General features: G+C 41.5%; 3 protein-coding genes across 3 annotated transcripts in view; 2 read left to right on the forward strand and 1 right to left on the reverse strand.

Moving 5' to 3' along the window:
- Positions 1-22,359, reverse strand: part of LOC310878260 (serine/threonine-protein kinase PAK 2-like) — a 155,621-nt gene that overhangs the window by 64,942 nt on the left and 68,320 nt on the right. The gene's annotated exons all lie outside the window — the stretch shown is intronic.
- Positions 1,773-16,717, forward strand: pls1 (plastin 1 (I isoform); the record flags this gene model as incomplete). The annotated part of the gene is made up of 15 exons (XM_083791222.1): positions 1,773-1,842; positions 2,263-2,423; positions 2,761-2,890; positions 3,363-3,495; positions 3,726-3,813; positions 4,722-4,887; positions 5,985-6,127; positions 6,432-6,527; positions 10,261-10,456; positions 11,539-11,617; positions 12,136-12,250; positions 12,473-12,606; positions 14,950-15,073; positions 15,768-15,901; positions 16,161-16,717. 15 exons carry the CDS (start codon positions 1,773-1,775, stop codon positions 16,297-16,299), a joined length of 1,908 nt encoding a protein of 635 aa, XP_083647348.1. The 3' UTR covers positions 16,300-16,717.
- The window catches only part of atr (ATR checkpoint kinase), a 48,739-nt gene continuing 45,379 nt past the window's right edge, over positions 19,000-22,359 (forward strand). The window contains exons 1-5 of the mRNA XM_083792866.1: positions 19,000-19,163; positions 19,354-19,445; positions 19,840-19,998; positions 20,273-21,186; positions 21,362-21,504. Of these exons, the coding sequence (XP_083648992.1) occupies positions 19,111-19,163; positions 19,354-19,445; positions 19,840-19,998; positions 20,273-21,186; positions 21,362-21,504 (1,361 nt within the window). The 5' untranslated portion in view covers positions 19,000-19,110. The remainder of the gene's footprint in view (positions 19,164-19,353; positions 19,446-19,839; positions 19,999-20,272; positions 21,187-21,361; positions 21,505-22,359) is intronic.

Consider the following 22,359-nt stretch of genomic DNA (forward strand, 5'->3'; position numbering starts at 1 on the left):
AGCAGACCCGTTTCCCTTCCCAGCCCCGTTCTGGAGCTTGCTGGAGCCTGGACTCAGCCCAGACCTGCACTAGGAGCCGCAGACAGAAACGGACATTGAGAGGCCTGTATCACTGGCAGGGACAGGACGACACTGAGTGACATCACGCATGCTCATGTGAAGGTACTCGTTAGTCAGGTTCTGTGGAGTGCACTGTCATCTTTCCTGGGGCATTTACTACTGAGCACCAGCTCAGCCTTAATTAAACCGCATTGTATACTCCCAAAGTACAACAGTGTGCCTGCCAAATATAACTGTTTTTTTGCGAGTGAGTGGCAAGTATAAATTTAGTATTACTCAGCATGGTGTCTAATCTACCTATAATCTAGAACAATTAGTTAAGAGCGGGCAGCATGTTCAGTTACTTACTTAGTAAAGTTTTCCATTCCATACTTCCTTAACCACTTGAACCCAGGCATCCCTATTCTGAGGGTAGCGTTTGCAGAAAACAGCGCAGATGTACTAGCTCACAATGTGTCTCAATGCAACATGTTGTTGACTTGTAGATCAGCTATTTTCGGGAAAGAGATTTGGTGCAGAGGCCAGGGTTTACGAGGTTAAAGCAAGTGCATGCATACTAGGGTGCTTATAGTTAAAGTTAGCTTACCTCTAATGAAATTGACTGTCAGTTTAGACACTGGAAATTATATTTGTACTATGAAGGGAATATGTCTTTGAAATTCAAAGACTCATTTACCATAAACCTGACTCAGCAGTACAATAGACTATTGTCTGTTCTATTTACTTATATTATGTGGCAAGGTAATTCCTAAACAGAGCTATAATCTCCAAGGGGATAAACTACCCTACTAAAAGGCTTTTACTATACTATAAGTAAAGGTTTATTGAAGTATTACAATGCAGACAAAATGTGCTAAAACTATTGCATCAAGTATTATGCATTTGGAGAGCGAAGACAATAAGGTAATCTCACCTATGTAACCTTATACAATACTTCCTTATTGTGTTTCTGCTGTTATCTGAACTCTCATGGTATCTCTGTCTCTTTCAAGTGACAAACAAATGAACGTCTTAAATACACTTAACTTTGTTGAATTGAAGTCAACTTCTCTCCTAATTAATGGCCATATTCATACCGCAGCCATCTTGCCAGCAAGGTGATACCTAGGTGCTACAAAATCACCAACATTGCACCTGTAGGGAAATCTTGAATTAACTTCTTTCAATCTGTAAAGTTTTTTTTGTTTAATAGAAATAGACATGTTATGAGCTAATTCCTTGCAGATGATTATTTTCTAAGTATCAGAGTATGGAAGCGCTCGTTATCAGTAAAGCAACCTCCTGCTGCCTGCTGCATTATGTGCACATTCAAAGCAGGTGGTACGCATGGGCCGTTGAGTGATATTCAACGAGTGCTTCCAAATCACATGCAAGGAATTTATTGACAGGAAGTAGCTCATAAAATGTCTACGGTGGATTAACTGGATTTATATGAAACAAACACTTTACAGATTGAAAGAGGATAATTCAAGCTTTCCCTACAGCTGCAATGAGGTTGTTTTATATAATTAGATAGGACTTTTTTGTTTGGATGAATGGGCTGCCTATATGGGAAGTATCACCTACTGTAGGTAGCACCTTGCTGGCAAGATGGCTGAATATGGCCAATTGTTTGAATCAGAGCTCTCTCTCTCTCTCTCTCTCTCTCTCTCTCTCTCTCTCTCTCTCTCTCTGTGCGTGCGTGTGTGCGTGTTCATTAAGGAGAAGTAAATATGGCGAACCACATCACACAGATATCCAGAGAGGACCTGGATGATCTCAGAGAGGCTTTTAACAAGATTGGTCAGTGTAAAGACAACACACACAACACACACACAACCACACACACACACACACACACACACACACACACACACACACCCTCACACACACACACACACACACACACACACACACACACACACACACACACACACACACACACACACACACACACACACACAAATGATTGCATCACTCTTACTTTTGTAATTACAATTATTTCAAATATGGGAATGATTTTACAGCCACCCATAGTCCTGTCATAATTATGCAAAGGTGAGAGGGAGACACGTGATAACAGCATGGATCATAATATTAATCTATTTGTGGTTTAAGAAAGTGGTCAATGGTCAACGTTTAGTAATGCAAGAGTGTGGAGTGAATATTATAAGCATTCTGTGTAGTATGTACAGTATTTGTGAAATGAATGTGTGTTTTCAGACATCGACAACAGTGGCTTCGTGAGCGACTTTGAGCTTCAGGAACTCTTCAGAGAAGCCAGTTTTTCCTTGCCAGGCTACAGGATACGAGAGCTCGTTGAGACCTTTATCGCTGGAGACACCAACAAAGATGAGAAGATCAGCTTTGAAGAGTTTGTGTCTGTAAGACCCAAATAATGTACCAGTCTGATAGTGTTCTCTCCCATGTCTCTTATTCTGTCCAATTGTTCTCTGTTGTTTTCATTCTCAAATATGTCGTAAACTCACTTGTAGGTGAGCTTATGACATACTTATCACATAAAACATGTGCATTCACCTGGTCATGAAACACACGCATGCACGCACGCACGCACATACACACACACACACACACACACACACACACACACACACACACACACACACACACACACACACACACACACACACACACACACACACACACACACACACACACACACAGAGAGAGAGAGTAACAGTACGGCATGTTCATGTGCAGATCTACCAGGAGTTGAAGAGTAAGGAGTTCAGTGAGACGTTCAAAAAAACCATCGGCAGAAGAGCTGGGATCCGATCATTTGGAGGAACGTCAGGAATCTCCAGTGAAGGAACACAACACTCCTACTCCGGTAAGTGCGTGCGTGCGTGTTTGCGTTCGTTCGGGCGTGTGTGTTTGACCACAGTCTGGAAGAGGCATTCCTTACCTAAATTCGGTTCAGTGTCTGTGATAATTGGCCATATATGGAGGAGGAGATGCTTCCTGTACCCGTAATCTGTATCTGAAACAGTTGTTGAGTTTTCCAACTTTGTGCATCTGCTATTGTTTGTGTTCAAGAAGTTCTTGTTAAATGTGAAGGCAAATAAAGATGTCAAATGTGTGTTCCATGCATAGGTTTATATAGGCCTACAGTAGTATTTCCATGCACAGGTATGGGTTTGTATGTGAGTGTGAAATTCATTTCCACATGGCAACATTTCCATGTGTATTTGCATATGTGAGGAGATAGTTTCGTTAACTTGATTATCAAAGCATGTATTTCCATATGGCCAAATATTTATGTGTATTTGTATATGAAAATCTATGTGGTGTTTGTATTTTAGATGAAGAGAAGGTGGCGTTTGTGAACTGGATCAACAAAGCCCTAGCAAGCGACCCAGACTGCAGTCATCTGTTACCCATGAACCCTGAGAATGATAATCTCTTCACCTCTGTCCGTGATGGAATCCTGCTCTGGTAAAACACACTCACACAACCATGAAGTACTGCATGCATGCACACCACACACAGACACACATAAGCAAATGAACACACATGCCGAAGAGCATTCAACAATGTGTAATGCTCACAATAAGGTATAGTATGAAATAATCCTACCGTTCTAATGTATTCATTCCTTTTCAGCCCTCATACAGTCAGTCATTTACTTACTCACTGACTCATCCAATGTTTTATTCTCCCTTTAGTAAGATGATCAACCTGTCTCAGCCCGACACTATTGATGAGAGAGTCATCAACAGAAAAGAAAAGAAACATTCAACCTTCACTATGACTGTGAGTAGCTACGGTTAAAGGTCTGGTGAAATGAAAAATAGGCTTTTCACACTTTTAGAGCACATCCGTGGTCATCATATGGGCATACCTAACAATAGATGGCAAAACATTTTTGTGTATTTTATATCAAAGGTCCATAAAAAGCCAATCTTAATGACTTTTTGTGAATGAAAACGTGCTGCATGATGACATAGATCAACTTTTATGAATATAAATGAATCTTGATTTTGTTCAACATGTGTGATTTCCATATGATGACCACGGATATGCTCTAAAAGTGTAAAAAAAACAACGTATTTTTGTATCCCCTCCTATATTCAGCTATTAGTGTAGTTTTCTGTCCTACACAAACATTAAATTCCCATTGACAATGAATGGAGAATTACGTCATAGTGTCTGAGCAAATCGGCTAGTGTATATTTTTGAGGGGCGCTAATCCCTACATGTTTAATGTTTGTTTTTCTTTAAACAAGCATTTAAAACGCCATTGAAATGGACAGAGTTTAATGTTTGTTTTGTCTGATAATTATGTCATAAAAGATGTTTTGGTATTGATGTTGGAAGATGATAACAGCGCCCCTCACTTCACTTCGTGATTTTTCATTTCACCAGACTTTTTCAGAGAGTTTTCAGGGAGACATACATTCAAGTACAACTGAGTTATTATAGTTTTATAAAGACACACTATCATTTCATTAAGTTGTACTATTTTATTTTATTTCTGTGAGCGTGAACTAAAATGTTTTTGTTACCAGTTTTTGTACTCAGTGTTCATTTACAGTACTGGTCCCGTCCATTTTGTTATATTTGTATGACCATCTGTAAAATTGCTGTATCATCAACAGGATGAAGCCATGAAAAGGTCACACATTTCTTAATGTTGATTCTCAATCATTTTTTCTTTGTAGGAGAATCTGATGTTGGCTCTCAACTCAGCATCAGCCATAGGCTGTACTGTGGTAAACATCGATGCACAGGATCTCATGGCTGGAAAACCGCACTTGGTCCTAGGGTTGCTCTGGCAGATTATCAAGATTGGCCTGTTTGCTGATATTGAAATCAGCAGGAACGAAGGTCAGAATATACAAATATACAATACACACACACACACACACACACACACACACACACACACACACACACACACACACACACACACACACACACACATGCAAATACATGATCACACATAGGCAAGACACAATAATATACATACGGTATGCTGAGCACATGCACACACACTATCAAACTCAGTCTCTACACACTTGCTTTGTTTCTATTGACCAATGGTAATATTTTATTTTTTACTTTCACTTCTTTTTTTTTTTTTAAGATATTTTTTTGCGGCTTACGCCTTTTTATTGATTTTTTAAGGGATAGATAGTAGGCTGACAGGAAACGGGAGAGAGATGGGGGGATGACATGCGGTAAAGGCCGTGTCGGGTCCGGGAGTCGAACCCGCGGCACACCGCGACTGGATCACCAGTCCGGTGCCCAGACCGTTACGCCACGGCCTGGGCTTACTTTCACTTCTGACTGCTTTTTTGCAACTTAAGCATTTATGTCAGAATGTTTATTGCTTCTTACGGTAAGCAGTGCTCACTGCTTACAGTAAGCACTTTATTGCTTTTCAGTTTTTTTCCACTACCAAGAATTCATACTGTTCTATTCTATTCTATTCTATTCTATTCTTTTCTTATGTTCTGTGTCCTATGCATAAACAGCTACATTTGTTTACTTTAGGGAGTTTAGGCAGAAGAGAAAAAAGTGTTTAAAAATCATACAGACAGGCAGCAATTCATAGCTGCCTGAGGAAGTACTTGAAATGTGAAATATCTTTTGTCATTTCTGTGTCTGTCTGCCTAAACAAACATTTAAAAAAATGCATATTTGAGTAGGCTACATTAAAACTATATTTTGCATTATACAGTGGTCTCCCTAGTCCCTAGTCCCTACTCATCTATTTTTGCATTGGATTATTTTTGCATAGGCCTTGGGAACCCTACGACTCTCCACATTTTTGTTTGGCAGTTCTGTGCCCTGTCGTACCCTCTCCTGTTCTTTAATTTTAATAATAATAATAATAATGCTTGTGCATTGAAAGGCCTTTTCACCTCGCCAGGAACAGTCAGAGCTATAATAACGTTGAAATTCTCTGTGCCTGTGTCTAGCTCTGATTGGTCTGCTGCAAGAGGGTGAGGAGCTGGACCGCCTGCTGTCTGTCTCTCCTGAGGAGTTGCTTCTTCGCTGGGTCAACCACCACCTCCGCAACGCAGGAGCAGAGCTCATCTGTAACTTCAGCGAAGACATCAAGGTACCATGCAGTATAAACACACACACACACACACGCACGCACGCACGCACGCACGCACGCACGCACGCACGCACGCACGCACGCACGCACGCCACGCACGCACGCACGCACGCACGCACGCACGCACGCACGCACGCACGCACGCACGCACGCACGCACGCACACACACACACACACACACACACACACACACACACACACACACACACACACACACACACACACACACACACACACACACACACACACACACACACACACACAATGAATGTAAACTTACTATGTGCTATATGTAATGTTGCAGGACTCCAGGGCCTATTTCCACCTGCTGGACCAGATCTCTCCTAAAGGAGAGGACGAGTTTGAGATGAGTGTGGACATGGATATGACTGGCCTCAATGTAAGTCTTATATAAACCAAGGTTTCTCAAAGTGGGTGCAGTGGCACAAGTCCAGCGGTGCATGCCGCAGAATACTTCTGATAATATTTGGAATTAATCCATTACACTTCAGCTTAACCACTTACGATAGATCTGCAATACTTAATAGCACTTTGCCTCACATTATTTTTCGATCTACACAAAATCGAATCTAAATTGTATCGCATTGTAGATCTTCTATTTTTCCCCCCCAGAGTGATTGAACATCTTATTTGTATTGTTTATTTGGATCCCCATTAGCTACTACCTTCCTGGGGTCCACACTGGGGTGGGTCCCCTGGGGTCCATACATCAACATAATTTGAAATAATCTTCGACCTGTCCTAATGGAAACGGATATTATCTCATGTTTTCCTCGTGAACATACTGTACTGTATGGTAGGGCCGAATGGCAAATTCAATATCAAAGGTGCTGTAAAGTATCAATGTAATTCAACCGTGCCATGGATGCAGTGAGTTATTTACAGGGGTGACCTGAGGCTAAACAGGCAATGAGGAAATTATTACAGACATTTTAATTTCCTTATCTCCTGACCTTCCAGCTCTGTTATCATGCTGTCAGATAAGATGTCAGTCATAGAAAACTACAGTAAACTGACTCTTATCAATGCCTTGTCCCCCACTCTCCAGTTGGCACTTCAAACTAATTTCTCCTTTCATGTAAACCGGACAAATAAATGGTGTAATTATGCACAGACATATAGTTCTGACATACATGTCTCTGTCTGTGTTGTTGTCTATCTTCATGTAATTGGTCCTCGCTAATGCTCATGATAAAACAGCACAATTTATTTCTACTCTACTATCTTTGTCTCATAGGAGGGCTGTGGGCAGTTTAGAAACCTGTCTTCCAGTGGCATCATCATTAGGCAGATTATTATTTTAAACAAGATTTGTTTTAAAGATTTGTTTTTGGCTTTTGTGCCTGCCAAGCTGTTATTACACTTCTGCAGTGGTGGGAAAATTGAGTTTTGAGACTAAATTTTTACTTAAGTAAAAGTATATCAATACCACAATGTAAACATTATCTATAAGTAAATGTACGGAATAAAAATGTAGTGAGTATGAGTAAGTACAAAAGTATTGGCATGAAATTGTACTTAAAGTAGGCCTACCACAATTCTAATGTATACACGTATACAACGTATAAGAAATAAGAATCCTTTGAAAACTTTAGATCTACAAGTGGTTAATGCATGTTTTGTGATATAATAATCAAAATATACAAAGTAACTAGTAACTATACAGTTTTAGTAGAAGTAAAAGTATTGAAAATTGGAAATACTCCAGTAAAGTAAAAGAAAAAAATAAGAAAGGATTTTTTTTATTATTTACAATTTGTTGTTAATTTAACAAATCTATTATTTCCCCCTTTTTTGTCAATGGTGGTTGGTGCTGGGGTCTGGAGGTAGGATTTTAAAAATGAGGCAAGGGGGCAAGCCACTTACTGATACTGTAGCTGGCAAATAATCTGTTTTATTTGCATTTTCTGTAGCTGTACCTGTCCCTTTCTTCTAAAAATGAAAAAAAAAAAAATGTATTAAAAATATATAAGAAAGGAAAAAATAGTACTGCAGTACTTGAGTTTTGATTGATTGATTGAAATATTTATTAACAGTTTGTAGAATTTACAGTACATTTTAAGCACAAACTCAATACAAAGACTGTTAACTGTGAGTGGACGACCCAATTAAGCATTACACTTGTTTACAACAGGGTCCACATTGTTCAATTCATCAAGACATTTAGAGACATACAAATAGACACTTCTATGTAGCTAAAGAACAGAACAGGAATTCATCATATAGGAAGCAAAAAGGGAAAAGATACATATACAGTGAGGGGAAATGGGGTGGGGGGGGGGGGGGATTCAGATTTTACAGAGGCCAGTTTCGAATTGCAGCCATCCGTAGGTGCCCTTTGAGAGCGGTTTTGAAGGAGTCAAGGGATTCACATGTCTTAATGACTGTTGGTAGGGCGTTCCACATTTTGGTGGCATAGGAGCCACCAATTGTGCCGAATCTGGGTTGTACATGGTTTGTTGTACTCCCTCTGGTGTTGTGGGTGTGGACTTCGTTTACACTAAGGAAGTATTTAGACAGGTACATGGGTATCTTGGTGGTGTATCGAATCTTGTGGACCAGACCCATTGCAAGATGCTGTACTCTGTCGTCGACCCTAAGCCATCCCAGCCTGTCAAAGTGGGCAGGGGTGAGGTGGGTTCGGGGGGTGAGGCCAAGTAGGAGCCTGACCAGTTTGTTTTGGGAGGTCTGGAGCCTTGTTTTAAGGGCCTTTGAGGTGCTGTGGTACCAAGAGGTGGATGCATAGTCAAAGAAACCTTGTACGAGGGCTCCTGTTAAGGTCTTCAAGGTGTTTTTGTTGACCAGTGAGGAGATCCTGTAAAGGAATCTTGTTCTTTGATTGACTTTTTTGATTACGTTGGTGGCCATCTTATCACCGGAAAGATTGGCCTCCAGGATGGAACCTAGGTAGGTAATTTGATCTTTTCGTGTGATAATATTGTCACCCACTCTAACCAAGAAGCCATCTGCCTTGCTGAGATTACTATTTGATCCGAAGAGGATGGATTCAGTTTTTCCCAGGTGTAAGGATAGTTTGTTGTCAGCGAGCCAGGTGCAGATTCTACCGAGTTCAGAGCTGAGGGTCTTTTCAACCTGCAGTTTGTTCCTGTCCGAGACCAGCAGTGCTGAGTCATCTGCGAACAGGAACAAGTTGCAGTCACAAGCTGAACAGTAAAGGCCCTAGTATGCTTCCTTCTGGGAGGGGAGGGGACAGTGTTCCGTTCACCTCCACCATCTGTTCTCTCCCCTCCAGGTAGGATTGCATCCAGCTCACTGATGTGCTATCAAAACCAATAGCTTTAAGCTTGTTAACCAGTATGGAGTGGTTCACGGTGTCAAAAGCCTTTTGGAGGTCCAGCATGACCATGCCGCAGTATTTTCCAGCGTCCACCTCGTGTTTGATGTGGTCGCTCAAATAGAGGAGGCATGTGTCAGTGGAGTGGGATGTTCTGAAACCAGATTGGAACTCGTACAGCAATTTATTAGTGGCAAGATACTTTTCAACCTGTTCATAGACTATTTTTTCCATCACTTTCGAGATGGAGCTTAGAATAGAAATAGGGCGGTAGTTGCCGGGTTCTAATTTACTCCCTTTTTTGTACAAGGGGGTTACTTTGGCCAGTTTAAAATCTTGGGGGACCTGTCCCTGTTTGATGGAGAGGTTAACTATGTGGGTGATGACTGGAGCTATGGAAAAGGCTGAGTCTCTGAGAAATTTGGAGGGGATATTGTCATGGCCAGTGACATGTGGGGTTATTCGATTTGATGTTTATGTTAGTAAACCTGGTTTTTTGTTTCTGACCACAGCCTAGTTGGTTGTTTAGTAACTTCCAGAGTTCCCGAGGATTGTTTTTGATTTCCTCGGCTTTATCATTGATAAAGTTACATTTGGCAGATTTGGTCATGGCAATTACACCGTTTCTTAGCTTGTTACACTGGGTTTTTAATGTACTTACGGTAGTTATTGTACACCACTGCATTTCTGTCTTATTTTGAAATGCAAGAGTGTCAACAGTTTCGACCAGAGATGTGTCTGCATATATATATATATATATAAATATATATTTTGTGTTTTTGTTCAGTATATATGTATGCTTGATGTATCTTTGTAGCATCCTGATTTGGAGCACAGAGCTGAGTTGATGCTCTGTCAGGCAGCCAGACTGGACTGCAGGCAGTTTGTCTCTCCTCATGATGTCACATCTGGAAACAGCAAGCTGAACCTGGCCTTCGTAGCCAACCTCTTCAACATGCACCCTGCTATGCAGAAGTCTAACAGTAATGGCATAGACACTACAGTTATAGAGGGTGAGTCCGGCACACACAAACACATACTGTATGCACGCACGCACGCACGCACGCACGCACGCACGCACGCACGCACGCACGCACGCACGCACGCACGCACGCACGCACGCACGCACGCACGCACGCACGCACGCACGCACGCACGCACGCACGCACGCACGCACGCACGCACGCACGCACACACACACACACACACACACACACACACACACACACACACACACACACACACACACACATGCACACACACACACACACACACACACACACACACACGCATGCACACACACATGTGTGATTTCTTTAGACTGACTTCAAAGTAACAAACTAAACTCTGAAAACATATGTTTATGCAAGATATCTGCATATTATACATTCATAGAATTATTTGCATCGTTGTATAATACTACAAATCTTGTAATTTAAACATAAATACTTCATAAATAATAATAAAAAAGTATTTATGTTATGTTGCCTTTACTTTCCTAATCATTGAATCTCCTTAGACGTTATTAGTTAATTATTAATTATGGTCTGTTGTCTAAATTCATAAGCCCCTGCTCTAAACAAGCATAGCTCTCCCAAAAATAATTATCTGGATCCGACTCAGCGAATTTAGTATATTATTCAGAAATAGTTGTTGGCTGTTCAGCCTAAGATGTATTGAGAGAGGTACAGTGAATAGACAGAAAGTGAGGACAGAGGAGTGTAACAAAAGCAGCCATCAAACCAGTAAACAAACCAGTAAGCAAAGCCAGCCCAGGACATTGTGAATATGTGATTAGTTTAGCAACGTATTCACTGCCTCTAGCATATTTTATGGTATATTCTATACATACTACTGTTTTGTCTATGATCCTTTGCCTTTTTGAAACATGGATGGCGTTATACAGTCGGTAGTCAATTTCTCAAACGTGTTTGTGTCAGTGTCACTGCTTTCACCAAAGACAGGCTCACAGTCACAGGTTGATATTAAGAAGCTACAGAAAGTGACCATTAAATCAGAACAGATAGAGATAGAGACAGAGAGAGATAAAACAAGAAAAATAACTAACTTTAATTATAATCTGGTCCCTTTCTAGGTGAGTCCAGAGAAGAGAGAACCTTCCGGAACTGGATGAACTCATTGGGCGTCTCTCCATATGTCAACCATCTCTACTGGTATAAACTGAAACAGAACTACCACAACTTTATAACATTTGTATACCACAAAGGCCATCATTAAGGACAACTGTTTTTAGCGAAGCATCAAATCATTCACCTCAACAGTTATTATTATTTCCAGTCAGGTTGCTGAATAGCGGATGCTCACATCATTGTAATATAATGTGCAATTTATGTGCTGTAAATTATGTACAGTATAATGTATAGATATGAGTGCATTGTGTACACAGTCTTTGTGTTTGCTGTTGGTTTTGGAATGGTGTGTCCTTTTGTTAAGACAAAGTTAGCCAGAACAAATATGTCATTGACTCATTATATTATACACATGACAATTAAATTTTACTTGAATTTAAGGGCACAAATACGATAAACGGCACAAGTCATACAGTCACCAGTGTTTGCTTATTGACTGCCTACTCGTTAGCAATTTATGTACATTGCACTTGTTATAGTACCGTGTTAACAGTTACTGTATGTTTTTGTACACATTTGGTTTACGTACTTCCTTTTTACAGTGACCTGTGTGATGCCTTAGTGATTCTGCAGCTCTATGAGAAAGTGAATGTGCCAGTGAACTGGAGGAAAGTCAATAGACCCCCTTACCCTGTCCTGGGCGCTAACATGAAGAAGGTAAATACACATAAATCAAACAATGAATCAATACACCTTAATTATTTTTTGGAAGACACACTGTATTTTTTGCATGAAAGAGATGAAAGACATGCACACATAAATGCACACATTGCAAAGAATAGGACCGAATGGACTAAAATAAAAAATATTAGGAACGTAAACGTTACAATGTAAAATATACAATGTGATTATTGTCATTTTTTTTTACATTTTCATTAGCTAGAGAACTGCAGCTATGCTGTGGAGCTGGGGACGAGTGAGGCCCGCTTCTCTCTGGTTGGCATTGGAGGAGTCAACCTCAACGAGGGAAACCCAATGCACACCCTTGCACTGGTCTGGCAACTGATGAGAAGGTACTGTAGCATGCATATCAGGACAAAAGTCGCTGAAAAGTGTAATTAATTTGCATGTTAGAATCACAATGACAAACACTTTTAATTAAATTTAGGCATTTAGCAGATGCTCTTAATCCAGAGCGATTTACAGTAAGCAAGAAAAAAACATGGTATTACATCAAATACATCAAATTCATCAAGAATCATGTAAGCTGGCCCAGGCCGTAGCGTAACGGTCTGGGCACCGGACTGGTAATCCAGTCGCAGTGTGCCGCGGGTTCGACTCCCGGACCCGACACGGCCTTTACTGCATGTCATCCCCCCATCTCTCTCCCGTTTCCTGTCAGCCTACTGTCTGTCCCTTCAAAAAAAAAATCAATAAAAGGCGTAAGCCGCAAAAAAATATCTTAAAAAAAAAAAAGAATCATGTAAGCTAATAACAGTGGAATATCTGACCTCGCCCTGAGGTCGCATGCACGCATCCGCCTGAGTGATGGCAGACTGCTGGGCGAGCGCTGGCGCTTTGGCATGGGGGGTCAGATCAACATATGGAATTAATTCTGTACTGGCCATAATTATATGGAGTGTGTCTAGAAGTGTACAGGATTTGATGAAGTCAGATCAATATATGGAACAGGTCAGCTGACTCAGCTCCATATATGGAGATCTAAGGGTGGCAGCGGGGGAAGTGTCTTCTTGAGTGTATAGGGTTTGATGAGATCTGGCCATATATGGAGCGTGTCTTGAGTGTACAGGGATTGATGAGATCTTGCCATATATGGAGCGTGTCTTGAGTGTACAGGGTTTGATGAGGTCAGATCAACATATGTCAGAACAGGTCAGCTCCATATATGGAGATCTAAGGGTGGCAGCGGGGGCAGTGTCTTGAGTGTACAGGGTTTGATCATTTTCGGGCCTGTTGAGAACTCTAGTTTTCGTCGGGTGCCGGGCGTGGCTGCACTAATAACTTTGTGGCGGGCCCGTCTAGAGTTTGAATGGACAGGTATGAGTCAAAAGGGAGACATCGGAGAGGATCAAGGACGTATGGGAACGGTGGGGTAGAATCAATAATGGAATGTCAGAACAGGTCAGCTCCATATATGGAGATCTAGGTGATGATCCATGCTTCGCCATGTATGGTTATCCAGTTGATGGCTCATCCATTTGATAAGGTCAGTGTTGTGATGGAGATGGCCATATATCGGAGCGTGTCACGAGGCGTGATGGGCCTGATGGACTGACAGCCATTGATGGTGCCGTGACGTGTCATGAGGCGTGATGTCACAATGCGTGATGCACTGACAACCACATATGGAGACATGACTGATGGACGGATCGTCGGACAGGTTTTGCAGATTTTCATAGTAGACATACCGTCGCAATTAACTCTGCATATACACTATACTATAGGGTGCTATGTCTACATAAAAGGCTATTTAAGTTACACTTAATATGATTGTAACAATCCAGTGTTCAAAAGGAGTACAACTGACGATATTCACAGACACACAATGTGTACAATACAATGCTTTCATGCAGGTGCAATGGTACACGGCAGAACACATAGTAGACAATACAAGAGACAACAGAATTAATATTATTTTGCACTCTTCCTGTAATTTCTTGAACCTTGCTAAGGGTCCACCAGTCAATATTATTATTATGATGACCTGAGTCCTCATAATCCAGAATCCTTGCTTTGTTTACTGGTTTGATTGGTTTAATAGCTTTTAAGTTTGACCATGCCAACAATCGATCTAGTAGTAGCTTAATGATTGATTGATTAATTCTTTATTGCAGACTCAGGGGAATCCATATCACAGTACAGAACAACAACACAATAGATAAAAAAATAGAAAAACATACAATAAAAAGAGTTCCATCATATTCAGTTTCGAACATACAGACAAGTTCGCCAATGGTTCCATAGTCTGGAGGAGAACCTGACAGAACTACGTATCGTGTTAGTGATGACATTAATGATGTCATTTACTGACTCAGATACCCTACACATGAATTTATACATAAGATTGCGTAGCACAGCAGAGCAGGTGGGAACCCCAACACTGACAAACATTTGGCTTGCACTGGAGCTTCTTGGAGCTCTCAGAAGCAGCCTCAAATGACAACATCCTACTAATTAAATGTACTTCCTGAAGTCAATTTGAACCTACACGTATCTTTGACATGCCCAGCTGAAATGTGATCTTCTGTCCTCGTTTCAAATTACTTTCCCTTTTTCTTTACCTCACCTGCTGAATAAACAATGTTGCTCTTCCTTTTACAGTATGCAGTTTATTTATTGGGGTTAATTTTAGCTCGTGCCTGTGTGTGTGTGTGTGTGTGTGTGTGTTATACTAGGTACACAATGCTGGTGTTGTCAGATCTTGGAGATGGAGAAAAAGTAGGCGATCACATCATCCTTAACTGGGTTAACTCCACCCTGAGCGAAGGTCACAAGAACACGCAGATCAGCAGCTTCAAGGTGTGTGTGTGTGTGTGTGTGTGTGTGTGTGTGTGTGTGTGTGTGTGTGTGTGTGTGTGTGTGTGTGTGTGTGTGTGTGTGTCAAATACACACATTCATGCTCTGTATCTGTCCTTGTTGCCTCTGTCTCTGTGTAATAAGTACCCTCACTAAAAACGCCGGGACAACGCTCCACACGTCCCAAACTCTTCTCCCTTCTGGCTCCAAAACTGTGGAATGCACTTCCCATTGCAGTCAGAACTGCAGCATCACTCCCAATCTTCCGCCGTAGCCTGAAAACCCACCTTTTCAGACTCCATCATGGCCCTTAGCACTTACCCTAAACCCTTAGATAGCATTTCTGTTGGATTATATAGCATTTGATACAGACTTATAGCATGTTATGTAGACAGCACTGTAATTGTATTGTATGTAGTCATAGCACGCCATAGTACACATATATAGCATAGTAGTAAAGATGTATAGTTTATATGTATAGTGTATGTATAGTTTCACTATATAAATATTCCACTGTTACTTTCTTAGCTTACGCATGTTTCATGATAAATGCTTTTTATGTGATGTATTCCCATGCTTTGTTCTTGCTTAAATGTAAGTCGCTCTGGATTAAGAGCGTCTGCTAAATGCCTAAATTGTAAATTGTAAAAATTGTAATGGTTGTGTGTATGTGCTGTTTTTTCTATGTTGTCTTCAGGACAAGCTGATCAGCACCAGTCTACCTGTGATTGATCTGATTGACATCATTGCTCCCAGTGCTGTTAGAGAGGAGATGGTGAAGAGAGGAGTGGAAGGAGTGCTGAGTGACGCAGACAAACTCAACAATGCCAAGTAAATAATCTGACCACCGATCACATCACATCATTTCTTTCAACTGAAACCATTCTACAGCACATTGACAACAGAGGGAAAATATTGCCATCACTTCTGTCTCTGTCACTCCTTCTCTGTCTCTGTCTCTGTCTCTGTCTCTGTCTCTGTCTCTGTCTCTGTCTCTGTCTCTGTCTCTGTCTCTGTCTCTGTCTCTGTCTCTGTCTCTGTCTCTGTCTCTGTCTCTGTCTCTCTCTCTCTCTCTCTCTCTCTCTCTCAGGTATGCTATCTCTGTGGCCCGTAAGATGGGAGCGCGTGTCTATGCATTGCCTGATGACTTGGTGGAAGTGAAACCCAAGATGGTGTTGACTGTTTTCGCCTGCCTCATGGGCCGTGGGATGAAGAGGGCCAACAGTTGAACCAACTGTTTTCGCCTGCCTCATGGGCCGTGGGATGAAGAGGGCCAACAGTTGAACCAATCAGGACTGAACTGCCTGGAAGGACTAATGCATTTCAACATTTAGGCTACAACATTTACCACTTATCATCATCACTGTTCTTTGACATAAAGTTTTTTTGGCAACTGCCCTCACTGTCTTTGATCACTTTTTTGGTCAAAGATGTCATATATGTATCAGTTTCTTTATCCAATCATTTCAAATGATTTATGTCAAGTTAGAAAATTACTGCTTCTGGCCGGTCCTTTTGCTGTTGTCTGTGATTTTATAAGATAGGCTAATTGATATATGCATTATATATGAGAACTCAGCTTTTGACCTGCCAAATTTGAGCAGCGAAGGAGATACAGAATATTAATAATGACATGCACACCCGTTCTTTCTGTGACACTTTATGCCTTTTAAATGTTAATGTATTGTTATTATTATTTAATAATTAAAGTGAATCTATTACATTTATGGTTTGTCACATATCTCCTGTCTCATTGAATACTTGGAAAGTGAAGCTACCCCAGATTAGTAAAACATTATTCCCTGAAAAGTATGTGAAATGTGTGTACATCTCGAATTAGCACTGACTGAAATACCCAGCTAGCGTTGAGCAAATTTGACAATATAGACTAGAGCAGAGTGGTGCCCAAACCTTTTAGTCTAGTTGCCTGTTTTTTAGTCTGTTGAGTACACCAAAGTTTTATGTTAGAAATGTTGAGTATGGATCCCCAGCATGTAGAAACTGCCGGATGCTAACTTGCATATGTTGAGCAATTTTCATAATTGGCATATGTGACCATACCATTAACAACCTATAGAAGGCAAAACATTCCAAATTTCACCATGCTTTATGTAGCATGTGACATGTCTAGGGGGTTCTCATGATGCTGAATCCATTCCAAGCATTAGTTTTGAAAAAAACAAAACACTCCATGGGCTATAAACTGCCATAGCCAAATGGCCATAGCCATAGCCAAATGTGCTGACATCATCACAATTGTGATTACGACTGGCTGTTTTAGCATATTATTTTGGTTAACGCAAGAAAAGTTAAAGGTCTTGATAGAATACTGATCATTTCTAGAGTGTTTCTCCATCTCTTTAAACAGAAAATAAAAATAGCAGGTCACCAATTTCATCCAATCAGGAGAGAACGAATTTATCAGCTTCCAATTTAACTTGATTATCCTTTATCCTGTAGTGTAGCCTATGAATTCTCTCACTTTCTGTTTAATAAAGAGGTGGAGAGATGGGGGGACTCTATTACTGAACAAACACTACAGCAATGACATTTGTAGCTCCGTTTGGAAGCGAGTGTGTATCTATAGGCTACTATAGCCTCTAGTAGTCTATACTAGAGTCTAGCAGCTCTAGCTGTATACAGTTACACTCATCTTTATTTCACTTTAGCCCAGAGAATAGGTTCCGTGGCAGGATATACCTGCACTGGTAGAACGGGGGTTGAGTCGTCAAAAAACAGTAGCGAATACCCTTTTCGCAGTATCGTTTCCCAAAAGTAAAGGTATCAGAACCGAGCTATAGATGATAAACTTAAAAGCTTATAAAATCAGGCAGTAGGCTACCATTTTAGCCTTGTGCAGCCAGCCAGTATATCTGATTGATTGATTGATTGAAATATTTATTAACAGTTTGCAGAATTACAGTACATTTCAAGCACAAACTCAATACAAAGACTGTTAACTGTGAGTGGACGACCCAATTAAGCATTACACTTGTTTACAAGAGGGTCCACCATGTTCAATTCATCAAAACATTTAGAGTCGTACAAATAGACACTAGTCAAAGAACAGAACAGGAATTTATCATAAAGGAGGTAAAAAGGGAAAATAAACATATACAGTGAGGGGAAAAATGGGGGGGGGGCGGTGGGGAAGGATTCAGGGGCCAGTTTCGAATTGCAGCCGTCCGTAGGCACATGTCTTAATGACTGTTGGTAGGGCGTTCCACTTCCACATTTTGATGGCATAGGAGCGAAAATAATTGAGTCCCTTGTTTGTGCCGAATCTGGGTTGTACATGGTTCGTTGCACTCCCTCTGGTGTTGTGGGTGTGCAGGACTTCGTTAACATTAAGGAAGTATTTAGACAGGTACATGGGTATCTTGGTGGTGTATCGAATCTTGTGGTCTGTGGACCAGACCCATTGCAAGATGCTGTACTCTGTCGTCGACCCTGTCAAAGTGGGGAGGGGTGAGGTGGGTTCGGGGGGTGAGGCCAAGGAGCCTGACCAGTTTGTTTTGGGTAGCCTCGGAAACCCAGACGTTTAGTTTTGGGAGGTCTGGAGACTGGAGCCTTGTTTTAAGGGCCTTTGAGGTGCTGTGGTACCAAGAGGTGCATGCATAGTCAAACCTTGTGGCTCCTGTTAAAGGTCTCCAAGGTGTTTTTGTTGACCACTGTGACCAGTGAGGAGATCCTGTAAAGGAATCTTGTCTCATGATCTCACCTCATCTGCCCTAGTGCAGTGGAATATTAGTATCGCATTCGCAACTTCACGTATGCTGCACTTACAGTGAACTTGAACTTAATTGAACGAGAGCTGCGGCCGGGTCGCACTGAGCACAGCATTACTGTGTAGTAGCATGAACCTCGTAGGCCGCCGTATCAAAACACAAATCACGTCACTTTGGAGCGAAAGCATTCGAAAGGCTCCACTGGGAAGGCATGTTATTATGTCTGCACCGGGTGGCCTCCTATACCCGAGAAAGCCTCGTCATTAGCGAAGTTTGCTTTGTAAACTAAAACGTTCTCCCCCTGTCCTAAAAATGGAAGGTCTGGAAATGTCTGCCATGATACCTGCTCTCCAGGAACTTTCGAGGTGAACCTGCAGCCGACCGGCTAAAGTTAGCTCTTGCTTAGCCAATAAGCTATCGGTCCAGCATGAGCAACTCAATTATTGTGTGTGTGACTGTGTGTGTATATATATATATATATATATATATATATATTTAGAAACAACATATAGTTTTAATTTATATATTTATATATGTATATTTTGGTGTTTTCAGTGCCAGTGATGTCGACTACAACCAGGTTGTACAGAAACCTCGACAGATACTCTGTCAGTTTATTGACGGAATACTGACAGATGTGGATATCGGTGAGTGTGGCATGCATGACAGAGTGACAGGACACTGCACAATTCTTACTCAGTGGAATGCCCTCTTCGTTCAGCTTGGACCACAATGGAAACAATTAAAAAGCTTTCTGTGTTATCGTCTTAGCAGTCATTGTAAACCTGTTAATAAAGTCCAGGTTATATATCACAACAATATAATCAGGGTAAATGAGACCCTGCAGTGTCACACCACTGACTGAAGGTTTTCGTTTACCCTGATTTTAATTACAAAATCGTCAAAATGTTACAATGCTGTTGTCCTTTGGGTGTGTTTAATGTTAATTGAAGGATCCACATATTAGTAGCCTTTATTGTCCTAAGTCTACAGGTTCGTATAAAATAATATTGATATATGCTGATGTACATTTTCTCACAGTGGCACTCGGCCTGAGTAAGAAGTCTACTTCCCAGCCTCCCTGTGTGATGCTGCTGGATTTTCTCAAGCACATAATCAAATCGTCCTATTTGATGTTCGCCAACCCTGCCTGTCCGTGCCCACCTGCTGTGTACACAGACACTGTTCAGAGTTGCACTGGTGAGAATTGTTATTCTATATCCTATATGTCATACAGTGTGAACTATTCTATTATAAACTTGTTGCAAATGTAATCCATACATTAGATATGTTTTTGTTAATTTGTTGAGTCTTACTTCCCCAATGGTATATCATGTCAATAAAGGACCAGTAAAGTCTGTTTATTCGTTTTATGGTGATCTTTTAATCATAACTACTAAACCTATCTTATCTCATTCCTTGAAACATTCAGCTAAAATCAGATATGCTTTGTTTTCAATTCACTCTGTGGTAGAGTTCAGTAGGTGGGTGCTGGGGAGGTTGCTCAGAGTGGCTGCAGCTCCAGAGTGTGATGTCGTCCATGTGTCAGTGTCCGCCGTGATCTGCTCCTTACTGCACATGCTCAGAGCCCGGGGACCTGTCATCTACCACCGCCTTGTTGAGGAGCTGCTCCGATTGATCCAGGACCTCAGTAGCGTTCTCTACAAGCATGTTTCCATGTTGGTGGGATACAGGCACACGTTTGACTCTCACATGCAGAGTCTGTGGCCTGTAACACTTGAGCATTTCACTTGTACGCCCGCTACGTGCCAGTCCACCTACCTCACCCCCTCTCCCCTGGTGCTGTCCTCACCTGCTGCCTTGGAGTCACTGGTTGCAGTTACGCTCAGTGTTCTGACCGACACTCTGAGGGGAGGGGTGTCTCGTAGTGACATTGGAGTGGCCTGGGAATCGGCGTGCTCTTTACTGGCCAACGGCAATATGAGGCTCAGGAAGTCTTCCATGGTGCTGCTGAGGCGATTGGTGGAGCTGGAAGGGTTTCCTGAAAGGCAGGGCCAGGAATTCTTTGCATCTTACCTTCATCTGCTGGAAACACACTGCTGCACGCACACGCAGACAGAGCTAGAGCACCAAAAGCCTTATGAAGGAGAGCTCCTCAACCTGACTCAGAGTGTATTCCAGTGCCTTGGTGTCACTCACGCACACACTCTGGGGTTTGAGCCCATGCAGCTGCTAGAATGTGTGTGTACTCTGGGAGGGGCAGGCCAAAGACTGGGGGCAGAGGTCAGCCAATCTCTCTGTCTGGTCTTTGATTTCCTCTTGTCCGTTGCTCCGGATTATGTGAGCGCTGCATTGTTATGGAGGCCGAGAGTCACTGAGGTGTGCAAGGAGCTGGCGCACACTGTCGGAACAGAGAATCAGGCTGAGGTAGCGTTCCATTGTATTCTCTTTCTGTGTGTCCTTTCCCTTTTCACTGTACTGAACATTAATAGACGCTTTCGTAGGTAATGTGGCATTACTATCTGTGTGTGTGTGTGTACCCCATTTACACAAACCCTGAATTGCTGTAACACACCCTGGTCTTGATGTTTATGTTGTACAGTGTGCAGAGGGGTTTCTACATGTTGCTCTCAAAGCCGAGGTTGCCGTTGTGATGAAGGAGTTGGAGGAAGGGGAGACGGTTGCTAAAAGACCTTGCTTACCAGTTAGCCCCATGGTCAGCAAAACACAAAGGGCACCACCAATGTGAGTTCACAATTTTACAATTTAGGCATTTAGCTGACTAAGTCCAGAACAACACATGAAATACATAGAAATAGTCATCAAGGATCATAAGCAAGCTAAGAGCCTAACATCCGTCTAACAGTAGAATGTCTGTACAATGAAACTATGAATATACACTATAGAGTGTGATGTCTACTCTACATGAATGCATACAAATGCAATACATAAGTTTAGTCTTTGCATACGCCTGTAAGGTCACTGAGGTTAGTGCAAGTGCTACGGGCTAAGATGGAGTCTGAAGAGGTGAGTTTTGAGACTATGGCTGAAGATTGGGAGTGAGTCTGCCGTTCTGATTGCAATGGGAAGTTCAGTATGATACAGTATGTGTTGAAATGGACAGAAAGAATAGTAAGGTGTTATGTGTTGTTCTTATTGGCTCTTTTCTCAAACTTTAAACTGAATTGAAACTGAAGTTTTTACATATTATGTCCATGAACGTCTTCCCAGATAGTTGTCGTGTGTGTATATATACTGTATCAGTCAGTCAGTAACAGAGTGCAGGTATTAAATTATCGTATGGGGCCTTATGGCCACTGTCACAATGAACTGTCCAAGTCACTTTGTGGTTTGCAAAGTAGGGACTGAGACTTATTTTATTTGTGTACCGTTGTGTTTATTTGTGTGTTTCTGTCATTGTATTGTTAATCTGTTTGTGTTGTTCCAAACTGGCAACGATTAGTTTTTTCCTTTTTGTGTAAAACAAGAACTTGGTTAGCCTCCTCCCCTTTCTTAGTCCACTTCCTCCCAGTTCCTTGCTACTGTGTTTATTCCTACTAACAACAACAGGTGGTACAGTAGTCTTGAAAGACCTGAGAG

Source organism: Protomyctophum parallelum (assembly GCF_964188405.1).
Source record: "Protomyctophum parallelum genome assembly, chromosome: 20".
NCBI lineage: Eukaryota > Metazoa > Chordata > Actinopteri > Myctophiformes > Myctophidae > Protomyctophum > Protomyctophum parallelum.